The sequence below is a fragment of the Bactrocera latifrons genome, unplaced genomic scaffold (assembly GCF_001853355.1).
Source record: "Bactrocera latifrons isolate USDA-ARS-PBARC rearing strain unplaced genomic scaffold, ASM185335v1 scaffold_191, whole genome shotgun sequence".
NCBI lineage: Eukaryota > Metazoa > Arthropoda > Insecta > Diptera > Tephritidae > Bactrocera > Bactrocera latifrons.
The window spans coordinates 168,329-181,839 of record NW_017535419.1 but is presented as its reverse complement, the minus strand read 5'-3'; the positions used below and the strand labels follow the sequence as shown (position 1 = coordinate 181,839).

General features: G+C 31.8%; 1 protein-coding gene across 5 annotated transcripts in view; it reads left to right on the top strand.

The window, feature by feature from the left end:
• LOC108967597 (actin-binding LIM protein 2) overlaps positions 1–13,511 on the top strand; it is a 27,192-nt gene extending 13,681 nt beyond the window's left edge. The window contains exons 2-12 of one of the 5 annotated variants that reach the window (XM_018931121.1): positions 5,173–5,483; positions 5,554–6,228; positions 6,721–6,777; positions 7,092–7,618; positions 7,684–7,857; positions 7,936–8,075; positions 10,013–10,128; positions 11,913–11,979; positions 12,063–12,103; positions 12,205–12,405; positions 12,475–13,511. In XM_018931121.1, coding sequence (XP_018786666.1) covers positions 5,173–5,483; positions 5,554–6,228; positions 6,721–6,777; positions 7,092–7,618; positions 7,684–7,857; positions 7,936–8,075; positions 10,013–10,128; positions 11,913–11,979; positions 12,063–12,103; positions 12,205–12,405; positions 12,475–12,588 — 2,423 coding nt within the window. In that variant the 3' untranslated portion in view covers positions 12,589–13,511. Of the gene's footprint in view, positions 1–5,172; positions 5,484–5,553; positions 6,229–6,720; positions 6,778–7,091; positions 7,619–7,683; positions 7,858–7,935; positions 8,076–8,677; positions 8,767–10,012; positions 10,129–11,912; positions 11,980–12,062; positions 12,104–12,204; positions 12,406–12,474 lie in introns of all 5 variants that reach the window. The other 4 variants (XM_018931122.1, XM_018931123.1, XM_018931124.1 and 1 more) reach the window with 4 other exon arrangements.

Below are 13,511 nucleotides of genomic sequence, written 5' to 3'. Positions count from 1 at the left end.
AAATTTGATCCGAGGGTCTTAAAAAATAATAAATTTTTTTAATAACACAAACTTTTTGAAATAAAATAAATTCATCATTTAAATATCTTTCCTACCGTCATATTTACCCTTCCAATACAATTTGATTACTTTCAAATTTATACAGTCATTTAAAAAATAAACAAAAAAATCAAATCGTTTGTCCCATGGTATGATACTTCGACGAATTAGTTATGATAGTCGAATAAGTGAGTGAGGAGATCGTAAATCCAGCACAAGTAACATGAATGCATGGATGGTGGACACTAATAATGCGTCAATATTGATATTTTAAACTACTTATAATTGCAAATTAAATTAGAGAGATTATGTAATTGATATACTTTTGCTCACATCAAATATTATTTACAGCAACAACTTATGAGAATTTAGTCGCATTTGTAATTACAAGTGGCTGACTGAAACAAATTTAAATTTTCGCGAAAAAGATTAGAAGATATATTTTCCTTAATCCCTGCACTGTTTTCACAAAGTAATTAAGAGGATGACAATATTAATACCAGATCTTAATTTTATTTTCTGCACACTTTACAGTTCATTTCGTATTTTTAACTCAACTTTTAGCGCCATCTTCGCTCTCCATCTATCTATGTATAGCAATGGGACGAGTTTGTTTAAGCTAATCCAGCGAATGACAATATTTTCACTGCAAAATTACTGTGAGTGCATATACGATTTTATTGCCCTACTAATCCCTATACAAATCGTGAGTTCGTTGCGTTGTAAATGAGTTGCTCCATTTATTTACTTTTTTATTTTCAATTCCACTGCATGCATACATTCACACATGAATGCAAACTGGGTATGCACAACACAAGTGGTTGTATTTGTAATTTCTCTCTTTTCGTTGCGCAACTCTACGAAGCATCTATTTTCGTACATATTTTGTTTTTCCAGTGGGCAGGAATTTCGCTTCGTTCTATATGATATTCAAAAATATACATATATGCATTCATATATAGTACATTCGTCTACAAACACACGCACACTTGTAAAGTTTCACAACTTAAAGCACCCATAGCATAAATTATGATGTTCTCCACTTAAGAGCTCATTCTTCCAGTAATATGCACTGTATTCGTATACATAAATTGAAGTTCTTTTATAAGTATAGGAACTCCTAATTAATCTGATGTCAATGAACAGTAAAAGCACTTATTAGATTGTAAGTTAATGAGCTTTGAATAGAGTATTATGTTTTACAAATAAAAACTTTCGACAATAGCGATGACTGCTAATCAGATATTGAGAAAATTACCCTAAATTTTTTAATAATTCTTAATCTCCCAAAATATAATACCATTAATATATACCAAAAAATTTGAAAAAATTTGATTAAAAAGAATGTGAAATGTCAGTATACTTAATATTTGTATAAAAGGAATGTTAATTTTTTCAACATAGCACTTTTTGTCATATTTACATTTACTTTTAATTGTTTTTAATTTAATTTTAAGTAAAAAATTTGTCTTTCTATCCATTTTCATTCCAGTTTTATATATACAAAATAATTCTTATTTCTTGCTCCAAGTTTTAAATTAAAAAAAAATTTAAAAATGTTTAACTGTGACGCCCGGAACACATAGAGCGCGACAGACTGCAAGCGACGTCTGTCAAATATTAAAATACAAATGTTSTTAAGGACACAGTTATGTAGTTGCCACAATAACTGTGTCCTTATGTACATACATACATATGTACGTAGATCAGTATGACTTTTTTACAAAAAAAAAAAATGATTGCAATGTAAGAATACGGCTGCGCCACATTTACATAGCAGCACGGGAGATTCAAAGTCATTTTATACTTAATTACTTACAGAATTTCTCGATTTGATTTAATACCCTATAATCGATGCTTTCACCCAATGTATATACAAAAAGGTTTTTATGKCAGAAATAGAGAGACAATGGAAAGCATTGAACTCTACAATAATCCATAARTAGATAAATGTAACCTTGACAACATTTTTTATGCCATTATGAAATCGATATGTAAAAAGAGAGTGCTCACGATCGAATTTCACATGGTGACTTAAAGCCGCATGTAWTTGATCATATTATTATCAGTTGCTACAGAGTATTATAGTTTTTTTTTTATTTATAATTTCAAAAACAAATATTTGACGAAAATCTGATTTTTTTAATTTTATTTAAATATTTAAAACCTATATATGCATACACTTCCCTCATTTATTGCCTGAAATAATTAATAACACTCAACGAGGCCATAATTCTCTTAAAACAGAAAGCAAAGAGGTCAGACAGGAAGTCACGCCATTATTGTTACTATTATTATTAATATTACAATACACTTACATACAGAGCCTTCGTTTTCAAATGTGTTTCTTCATTCATACTTTGAACTTGAATTTAATTAAATATTGACCGACAATTTGGTTTCGTGTATTTACATGTATTGTACATACTGTGTATGCCCATAGCTGTTCAAATGGAAATAAGTACTTTTTTACTTTTTATTGTTGGCTTAATTATAACCAGTTCGCCATATTTTTTATTTTGTCTCTCATAAATTTCTATTTTTYACACTTTTCATGAAAATTACCGCTGAGACATATTTACATTCACAGATATCTGTAAATATGGCCTTTGTCATGCTTTGTTTCATAGTAGGAAGTTCAAAAAATTCACGGCCTGTAAGCTGTGGCTTTGTTTTAAGTATTTAATAGAAAGTTTTTTTTTACTTTAAGATAAAAGTTTACTAAGTGCATACTAAGATACTTGACCACATGTGGTCCGTATTCATTATAAAAACTATAGGACTTTTTGGAGGTTAATTTTTCACTTTTGAATAATTTCGTTTATGAATACGTGAATAATTAATATTAGTTATATAACGCCATACATATGTATGTATGTATRTAACTTTTATAAAAGTGCACGGTGCAGACACGGCCATACTTTTGTGTCGAAATCTTTTATGAAAGTATGTAATGACTTTACAATTTTAATGATGATGTACTTCCTGAGTGAAAGTGCAGTAAACTGACMGAAAACCAAATGTTAGACATAACACATGTAGTCTTGGTATTGTTATGTTAACTGTTACTCGTKGTAATTAAATTTACGAAATTTCCGTTAGTAATAAAATGCAAGTTAACTTGAACACCACATGCATGAGCATCTCTTTCATTTAGAAACTTAAAAAAAAAGATTAAGGATATATCTAAAAGCAATTATTTAAAACAAATTGCTCGTGARAATACGTTTTTCCTGTGTAACTTCATATTATGATGAAACTTTGTCTTGTAATCAAGTAATTGTATTCCTCATCTCATTAACTCATTAAATTATTAATTAAGRGGGTATTCTGGTCTAGAGGCTCGATTTTCGAGCTTTTTTCAACAATTAATAAAAAAGAAGCACTAGATATTTTTACTATCTAGTTCTACTGATAGAGATATTTAAAGAATATTTATGCCAAATTTCAAATAAATYGACTGATTAGAACTTGAGATATTGTGGCTACTACATCAAAAAAAGGAGTTTCGGGCAGWGTAATAGATTGATAGTTCGCTCAACCGGTCAAGTTGTCACGTCACTAAAATGGCTATAACTTTGAAAATATTTTTACGGAGATATTTTCGAATATCAAAACTATCGATATAACGATTTTTCGAAATTCCTAGACTAGAGTAACCCCTTAAATTAACAATTTATGAAGCATTTCTTATCAAATAATGTAAATTGATCCTTCAAATTTATTTATGCATATTAAAAGTACGTGATTATAAATATAGTTGTTGACGACAAACTTTATACCTAAATATAACAAATACGTATATTATATTAAACAATTGCAGTAATTTAGATATCTTATTATTAGGGGGATATAAGCACTTCCAATTCAGTTAAACGCTTTTATATAATAAATATATAGTATCTATAAAGTTCAACTTCCTTAAATGAAATCACCATAATCCACAGAAAACATGGAGTTAGAGAGACTTTGAGTTATGGAAAGAAAATTGTATGAAATTTTACTTTTATTGCCAAATCAAGATTTCGAGTTATGGAGAACTTCGAATTATAGAAGTTCAACTCGGCGCATTATTATGACAAAGTGGGGGGAGCCGGAAAAAGGTGTTTGATAATGAGGAAGATTTTTCTGCTTAAAGTTGTCTTGAGTTTAAAAACAAATTTAATATTTCAAATAAAAATTTATTTAGTCAAAATTTTATTTTTCCCAAAAAAAAAAATTTGTTTTTCTTTTCAAAAAAAATTACACTAAGTGGCTTAAAAAGTTGATAATTGCTATCCAAAATCTGATTCCTTCGATCACTACCTGATAAATATATCTTCACTCTCCACGAAACGGCTGAGAAATTTTCCTCACTGACTCTGAAAACTGGATTTCGAAAAAAGTTTTGACAGCCGACTACACTAACAGCGTTTTTTTTTCTCGACGAAAATGTTGCCTCATTATATGGCAGCATTGTACAAAATATTTTAAATCAGCTGTTCCATTGTTTTCGTTCATACAATATAATAATTTTTTTAAACTGTAATTTACGAAACTAATCAAAAAACGCTTATCACTTAACATTTTTTCTTTTAATTCATTAAACTAATTTGAAACTTTTTAGAAAATTCATAGAGCAATGTAATTGCAAAATTTTTGTGGGAAAAGAAAATACCTTAACATAAAAATTCTTACAAAGTTTTACCATTTACTTAACCTTTTAATAGCAAATTTGAGTGTTATTGAGGCTGAGGTTTTGGAGAATAATCACGTCATTCAGTGACTACCTCGTTTTGGGTTGCAAAAATGTACAACAATCATTGTGCGGAAACTCTCATGTTAACCCACTCATTGGATTCTAATGTCCCATAATAAATTATGCTTATGGTAGTTACAAACGGAAGGTGTTCATTTAAAAACACTTTTTCGAAATCGTGTACCAAAAAAAAAAATTAATTCCTTTTTAGCATATACATTTATGGTATGTGTATAAACCACAAGAATCAAAATTAATTTAAAACAAAACCAGTTTTTATATTACWTTACATATGTACATTCAGACTATTTTATTGCATTTAACTCTTCAAACGAGTTGCTTTTTTATTATTTGATAAATAAACTAATTTGTTATTTCTACCCTTTTTATTTCAGGAAAGCAAAAAATTTATTGTGCAAAATGCGATAAAAAATGTTCGGGCGAGGTGCTACGTGTGGCCGATAAGCATTTTCACAAAGCTTGCTTTCAGTGTTGTCAGTGCAAAAAGTCGCTCGCCACCGGCGGATTCTTTACCAAAGACGGTGCATATTATTGCATTCCCGACTACCAGCGTCTCTATGGCACGAAGTGTGCCGCTTGCCAGCAGTATGTCGARGGCGAAGTGGTCTCGACCATGGGAAAGACGTATCACCAAAAGTGTTTCACGTGCTCCAAATGTAGCAACCCTTTCAAATCTGGAAGCAAGGTGAGCTTTTGATTTCTCAATTTTGCGTTATTTTTGTATTTTATTAATTCCCTTTTGTGTTTGCATGTAGGTAACAAATACCGGTAAAGAGGTGTTATGTGAAAACTGTATTCCAGCGGCTACATCATCACCCATACGACAACCGAATTTTGCCGATGTGTCGCGTAAAGAAGGCACGGTTTCACCAGTTCCGAAAGCTGAAAGTCCAACACGCGCCACGGCGCACCAGCAAATGACTAGTGGTGTAGTTTCTGATAAGGCACGTTTAAARGAGGAYTACGACCCGAACGATTGTGCGGGTTGTGGAGAATTGTTGAAAGAAGGTCAAGCACTAGTTGCACTAGATCGGCAATGGCATGTTTGGTGCTTCCGCTGTAAAGCGTGCAATTCCGTACTGAATGGCGAGTACATGGGCAAGGATGGTGTGCCGTATTGCGAAAAGTGCTATCAGAAGTCATTCGGTGTGAAATGCGCTTACTGCAATCGCTTTATTAGTGGAAAAGTGTTGCAAGCGGGTGATAACCACCACTTCCATCCAACCTGTGCACGCTGCACAAAGTGCGGCGATCCATTCGGTGATGGCGAAGAGATGTACCTACAAGGCAGCGCCATTTGGCACCCGCGTTGTGGCCCCGGGCCATCAGAGTCTGGCATTATTTTAAATGGTGGCGGACCAGCGGTGGGTAATGGTGCCTTTACGGATACAGAATGCGATCGCATGAGCTCGAGTGCGCTCAGTGATATGGTAAGTATGAATGGTTCGGTGTTGTGTGAGAAAACATATGTGCTGTGGGCTAACATTTTTATATTGTAWATATATGATATTACATATATAATAACGAATGTAAGCTTTGTCGGTAAATTTGTAAGTTTAAAGCATGACGAGCAGCACACAAAATAATATTGCACTGTGCACTTGGACACGATTGTATAGCTGCACGTTTCACATATTACCTTCCCTTCCCAACCACCCTAAAGATAAGAATATAGARGGAATTAAAAAAAACGATACATTGGACAAACACAWTACCGGCCCTTGAGTGTGTGCATGCTTATGGCTAGCATCTTTCGTTGGATACCATGTCGACGATCAAACTGTCTACTCCGCCTTCAATTTTCCCAGGAAGTCCTTATYCACCTGAACATCCACTTTAATTTATAATTTACTCCCGTTTTTATTGTTTATTWTTTTAATTTTTCACATTTTGAGCTTGCATTGGTTTTCTGTTGTTTTCAGTACACGCGCTCCAGAACGCCGAGTTTTAAYGGTTCACTTTATTCTTCTAGCCGCAAGGTTTGTTTTTTCTTTAAGTTTATTTYGTTTTTACTTTGGCTTGTATATTAGTAATTTGCATAATTTTTTATTAATTAATTTAATTTTTATTTCTAAGTTTGGCTTTCTCACGTTTGCGCCTTCGATAAACACATGCAAAATCACAAGAATTTAAATAAAATAGCATTTATAGCAGATCAAAAATGTTGTTTAAAAGTAATAATTGCTTAAATAATTAACATAAAATAAAAAAATAATAATAATAATGTAGTTTTATACTCATAATTRGATATCCTAACTCCTTTAACAACAATATGTTTCATAACATTTTACAGCACTATCGTACAGTCAGCCCTGGTCTAATTTTACGCGAATATGGCCGACCCGGTGGTGAAGATATTTCACGTATTTACACATATAGCTACTTGACAGATGCTCCACACTACTTACGTAAGCCGATTGATCCATATGACAAGATGCCTTTGTCGCCACACTTTCATCGGCCGCCATCGTATGCCACCAGTACCGGCGGTTCAGTGGCTGGTAGTCGGCCACCTTCAAGACCACATTCCCGTAGTCGCAGTGCTATGAAAGTGCTTGTAGATGCCATCCGATCGGAGACGCCACGCCCTAAAAGTCCTGCCATGAACAACGAAGAGCCCATAGAGCTGTCGCACTATCCAGCGGCAAARAAACCACCACCAGGCGAGAAACCGAAAATCGAAAGAGATGATTTCCCAGCACCGCCTTATCCATACACAGATCCGGAACGTAGACGCCGTTACAGTGACACTTATAGGGGTGTAGCTACTTCCGATGATGACGATGAAGTCGACAATTTGAAAAATGGCGAAGTTGATACGTATGTAGTAACGAAAATGTTTATAAAAGCAGATCGCTTAATTGTTTTTTCTTTCTTTCTGGTAGACGTCTACAACGTGAGGCTGAGGAGCTTGAAAAATTAAATTCAGGCATTGGTTCAGCCATTGCAAAAGATTTAAAAGAGCATGCAAAATATAAAAAATGGAAACAACAAAATTTAGACCCGAGAAATGCATCGCGTACACCCTCGGCAGCTAAAGAACCCATACTCAAGCTAAGGTTTGTTGAACTTATTGTAAAATGAAATCAATATTTTTAATATGTTTATGGTTTCCACTTTTCCACCGCTTCGAATAGATATGAGTCGCCTATTGGTGCTTCACCATCACGTAATTTAGATCATCAGAAGCCTTTCTATGAGGACGAATTGTTTGATCGGTCGACTAGTTATAGGGGATCGTTAGGCAAATCGCTTGGTAATGCACCCAGCTACAACGGTAAGTAACGAAGACAAATATTGTGCATATATCAAGATATTAGGTTAAAAAGGAAAAAAAGTCCAATTTTGGGAGAAAATGCCTTGTTTTAGAAACAGAAATGCATATAAATGCCACCTTAAATATAAAAACAATTGAGGCCTAGCAGATGTATTAACAGTCTTAGTAATAAATCGTTGACTTTATACGAAAGTAATAAGATGTATTGGTCCCTTGAGAAAATTATAAATTTTGTTATATGTACATATAAGTAATTCTTGTCAAAACTATAAATTTTAAAAGTGCGCCTAAAACTATACAACACGTTAGTATAATTTGGTTTTACATATCTACATTTAAATTAAGTTTTTGCAAAGCGTTATACAAAAAAAAATTAACAATTTTTCATAGGAATAACATAAAATCTGTTTACTACATTCCATTTTAACTTAAAAAGTCGTAAAAAGTGTGGAAATTTTGTGCCTTTGATACACTAAAATAGCGATTTTTTTTATTATAAATTACGCTACTTATATAGTTCTTTTCAAAAACATTGAAAGGGTTATATTTTGTTTTGGGCCCATTATAAATGCATAATTCTGAATTACATATTTAAAATATAGCGATACATTCCTACCGATCTGCACCAAGACCAGGATATGGATTGAAAACGTCTACTTTGCCGCCATCTATTCGCAACGGCTATAGCTCCGTAAGTTTAGCAAAAAAACAGTACAGTCTCATTTGGTGCAAAAGTCAAGCTATATATTCGGCTCGTTCAATTTGTTGGTGATTGGTATTGCTACATTTCATACTGGAAACAACCCATTTGTGATTAACATTTTGTATTGTTGTTATTAACAACGTCCAGCTGGACATAACCTATAAACTACAATATATGTATATAGCAAAACGTATTTTTACATACACACGCGCTTACTCGCTCAAATCTGTAACTGTATCGAAAAAGGTATTGCACTTCCGGCATTGTTCACTTTTTTATTTTCCTCGAGTTTTCAGGTAACCCATTTTGTATCGTGTTATACAAATTAATATAAGCTTACTTGTTAACAGGGTTATATACTTACTTACATTGTAAAATATACTTATATTCTTCTGAGTATCTGTAATTAAACTTTCAATACTATTACTGGAAGAATTTTTTTTATATATCGATTCCGATTCTAATTGAGGATCACAATTGGTCAATTGTATTATTCCTGTACTTTACAATACACGTATGTATGTATATGTTTTAGCGCCCTCTGACCTTATGTAAATTATTTGAATATGATATAAAATTTCGGCATTCACCGTCAAGTACCTTATTTATAAAACATTTAAAAATTACCCTTATTTATGGCCTATTGTTACTCACTTCCAATTCTTCCTCTGAATTGTCACTATATTTTTTCTTTCAATGCTGCTTTTGGCTTGCCTCCGTGTATATCTATTTTCCGTGTGCACTAAATTGACATACGGTACCGGACAACAACTATGCAAACAAAATAATAATAACAAAAAACAACGTATATTGCAAATAAACAACAACAACGCCATGAAAATTTGTATGCTGTTGGCTGCTGATTATTACTAAATTATTTAATCTATCAATGATAACAACGTGCAATTCTCGTTCATCCTCATCAAATGGTAAAACTCTTCATACTCGTCGATCATTTTTGATTGTGAAATTTGTCAATATATCACCATATCATACACCTCACCTGTAATTCATTGAATATTTGCTTGGACGCTTCATTCTAACATCAACGTCATCAAATGTCTTGTGATCAACAACATTTTCTCACGGCTGCATGACCACTTATATACATATCACATGCTACTACATACGTACACGTTTACGATTATGCACATAAACGCACACACACGCATATGTTTATGTGATATACATGTATATGAAATATATATGCTTACATACAACTGTTAACAAATAGTGGTGAGCGCCTTGCGTCATGTCCCTAAACCAGGATACGGCTTGGCTCCACGCTCACATACATTCAGTGCATCCACTGCGGCTGGTGGTACTACTGCTGTGCACCCTGTTGCTACTGTAAGCGCTTTCAGTGTGTTGCTTTATTTCATTCTGCCTAATAATGCCTTTTTAATAATTTTAATTTTTTTCATACTCCAAGTAAATAGTTTGTGTTTTCTATTTAATTTGATTGTGCATTAAGTTTCATTTAAACATTTTAATTATTTTTCAGCAGAATAAACGTGAATAGTTAAATTTATTTATTTTTTGAATATACCATATAGTGTTGGAAAGATTAGTGAAATCTCTATAATATAAAATAAAATTTAAAAAAAWTTGTATTAATGGGTTCATTAAAAATATTGAGTTTGCGAAGTCTCATATTCTTAATAATTACCATGTATTAGTTTTAAAATACCACTTGACCTAAATATTCATGACCTGCCACTTCTTATGTGCCATAAAAAAAGTGGAGTCCATATACATACATATATTATCCTAGCTGCAATTGATTGCATCTTCGCAAAGCTTTTTTTATGAAAATTAGTCTTTTCTTTCGCGAAAACCACCTTTATGAATAACTTCACAATAATATAACAAAAAACTTTTTATTTTAAAAAAATGTATCTGCAGAATTTTTAGAAATAAAAAAAGTAGCAGTAAGTGTAGCCGGGTTGCAATAATCTTTTTTTTTTTTAATTTGTAATCCAAAAATCTTAATTAAAGAAATTTTTTAATCCCAAATACCGGATTGAAACAAAAAAGTCTTAATCCCAAAAAATCAATTTACTTATTCATATATGATATGTAAATAAATTTACAGACAGACTAGGAATCCAAGGGAACTAACTAGCTGCTTAAGCAAACTGTTAATAGCAAATTGAAACAAAAGAGTCTTAATCCCAAAAATAAAATAAATATTTTAAAATTTAATCCCAAATATTGGATAAAAAATTTAATGCCACCTTCTAATAAAAAATTAAAAAAAAATAAATAAATTGTTTAAGAATTAAGATTTTTGGCTTTTTCGTACTTTGTATTCTACAATTTTCATAAACTTTGGAAAAGGAAGCTTAATAAGATATAAACATAGTTTAGCACTTCATAGTTAGCACAATTGTCTCTAATTTTAGCGTTACAGTTAGAAGTATGTATATTTTTTTCCAGTTCTTATTTTGAAAAATAATTTTTTATTTGTTACTCGATCTAAAACTAAATATTTTCTCAATTTTTAGTCGAAAATCTTTGGCATTGAAAATTTAATTTTAAATTTTGTATCATTAAATTAAAAAAATATAATTTTCCATCTTTTACTTTTAATCCCAGATTAGAATCAAATTTGAATTGAAAAGTTCGTAACTCTGGGTGTAGTTACTTTTACTACAGTTGTCGCAGTTTAGGTTAAGATTATATATATTAATTTTATCTAAAATTYTTTATTTTCTCTAAATCATTTACACATGAAAACCACCATAATATTAAGTTTATGTGATTAAATTTATTAAAATTGATTTTAATAAAAAATAATTACCAGACACCTACATATGTATGTAGGTCCACCCAAAACACACAGTACAAATTCTTTATTTTTGTTCTTTTTTGATATATTTATATTGAGGGTTGGTTATTGYTTTTATCTTTATCTTTAAATCGAAATTTTTTGTTAATTTACTTGGCACGGCATGAAGTTGCATTGTTTGTTTTGGTTTCTTATTTGCACCTTCTTTGTAGTCTAGTTTTTTTTTTTTGCTTCACACATATTTACTAGACATCCGCACATACCAATATCGATTCAATACCAAAACCCAAATTATTGTTGTAATATTTATACATTTTGAATTCTYACTCTTGCCACTCATTAGGATTTTTCATATGGAGGTCTTGTGGATAAAACTCATAGTACAGATTTAAGTTGCGGAAAATCAGAAGGTAAGCAAGCGCGTATTTAAAATAGTAAATATTGTTTTATTATAAATTTCTTTTATTTATTTTTAACCCTCTTTCATGATCAGCTTCGGTTGATTCCATAACTGATGGTGATAGACGGGCACTGGTGAGTATAACATTAATATAACAACAACAAAGTATAACATTCATATAACAACAACAACATTATCTCAACTGTAAATATTCATATTGATTTTTTTTTAACAGATGGGTGGCGAGCTTCCTGCTTCAAGCACATATTCGGGTGTATTGTCCTATCATTATCCGCAAGCTGGTTTAATTCGTCGGAGTTTACCCAACATGGCGCACTCATTGCTGGTACATGAGCCGGCTAAGATTTATCCTTATCATTTATTAGTCATCACAAACTATCGTCTACCAACAGACGTTGATCGCTGCAACTTAGAGGTAACTGCCAATTCATTAACATTTTTAACATTGACTCAAATAAAAAAAAAATCGTATTTCAATCCCTAGCGTCATTTGTCGGATGTAGAATTCGAACATGTGCTACAATGTTCACGTTCCGAGTTCTACCGACTACCCCAATGGAGACGAAACGAGCTGAAGCGACGGGCTAAACTATTCTAAAAACAAAACAAAATTCATAGTAATAATATTGAATCAGCATTTCTTTGTCGGATAACTGGCTGGATAAATAGGACTGTCTCAACCCACACACACGTACACCTGCGGCTGTTCGTAGCATAAAAAGCAATTGAAAGCATACACACTCAAAACAAAAAGAGAAAAAAAAATTACAATCGATAATTAAAAGTATAAAAGTTCGTCGTATACACTTGCTTTTTTCTATAATAAAACGATATTTACGAGTCAATGTCAATAGCTTTGCTATTCACACTTGCTACACTCACTAGAGACAAAACTATTGAAACTAATAGCTGCAAATGAGAAGAAGAGCCAGAGACCGCCTCAACCCTAGTTACCAAATCGACAACCAACTATCTTCTTATAGTGAATAAGATTAAGTGGAATTGCCTGAATGCAAATATTGACCGATAAAAAAAAGAATAGATCTGACAAGCTTTACAGCTTTCTATTACGAGTATACAAAAATAGTAAAACTTAAACTAAATCTGAGCTTTTTCTATATTATGTAGCATCCATACATACATATATTACTTCTGTTCGCAATTATATTGTATTTATATACGCATGTATTTTTAAATTATATTAAAAGAGAATKTTGCGAGAGCTTGTACTACGTATGTGTTGCATATGTACGAGACGTACTCACATACACACACATATATTTGCATGTATGTTGATTTCTCTATATATATTTTCATTTCCTTTATGCATTTGTATTTATTCGCGTATAATTAAGGCGAAATAGGTCGAAAAGCAGAAATGATGCTAAATTACTAATTTGCTTTCTAAAAACAACACAAAMAAAAACATGCAATTAAGATAAAAGAACACGCTGAAAATCTGATAATTGCATAAAAAATATGTATTTACAAATATATGCTTAACATTTATTTAATGTGAAA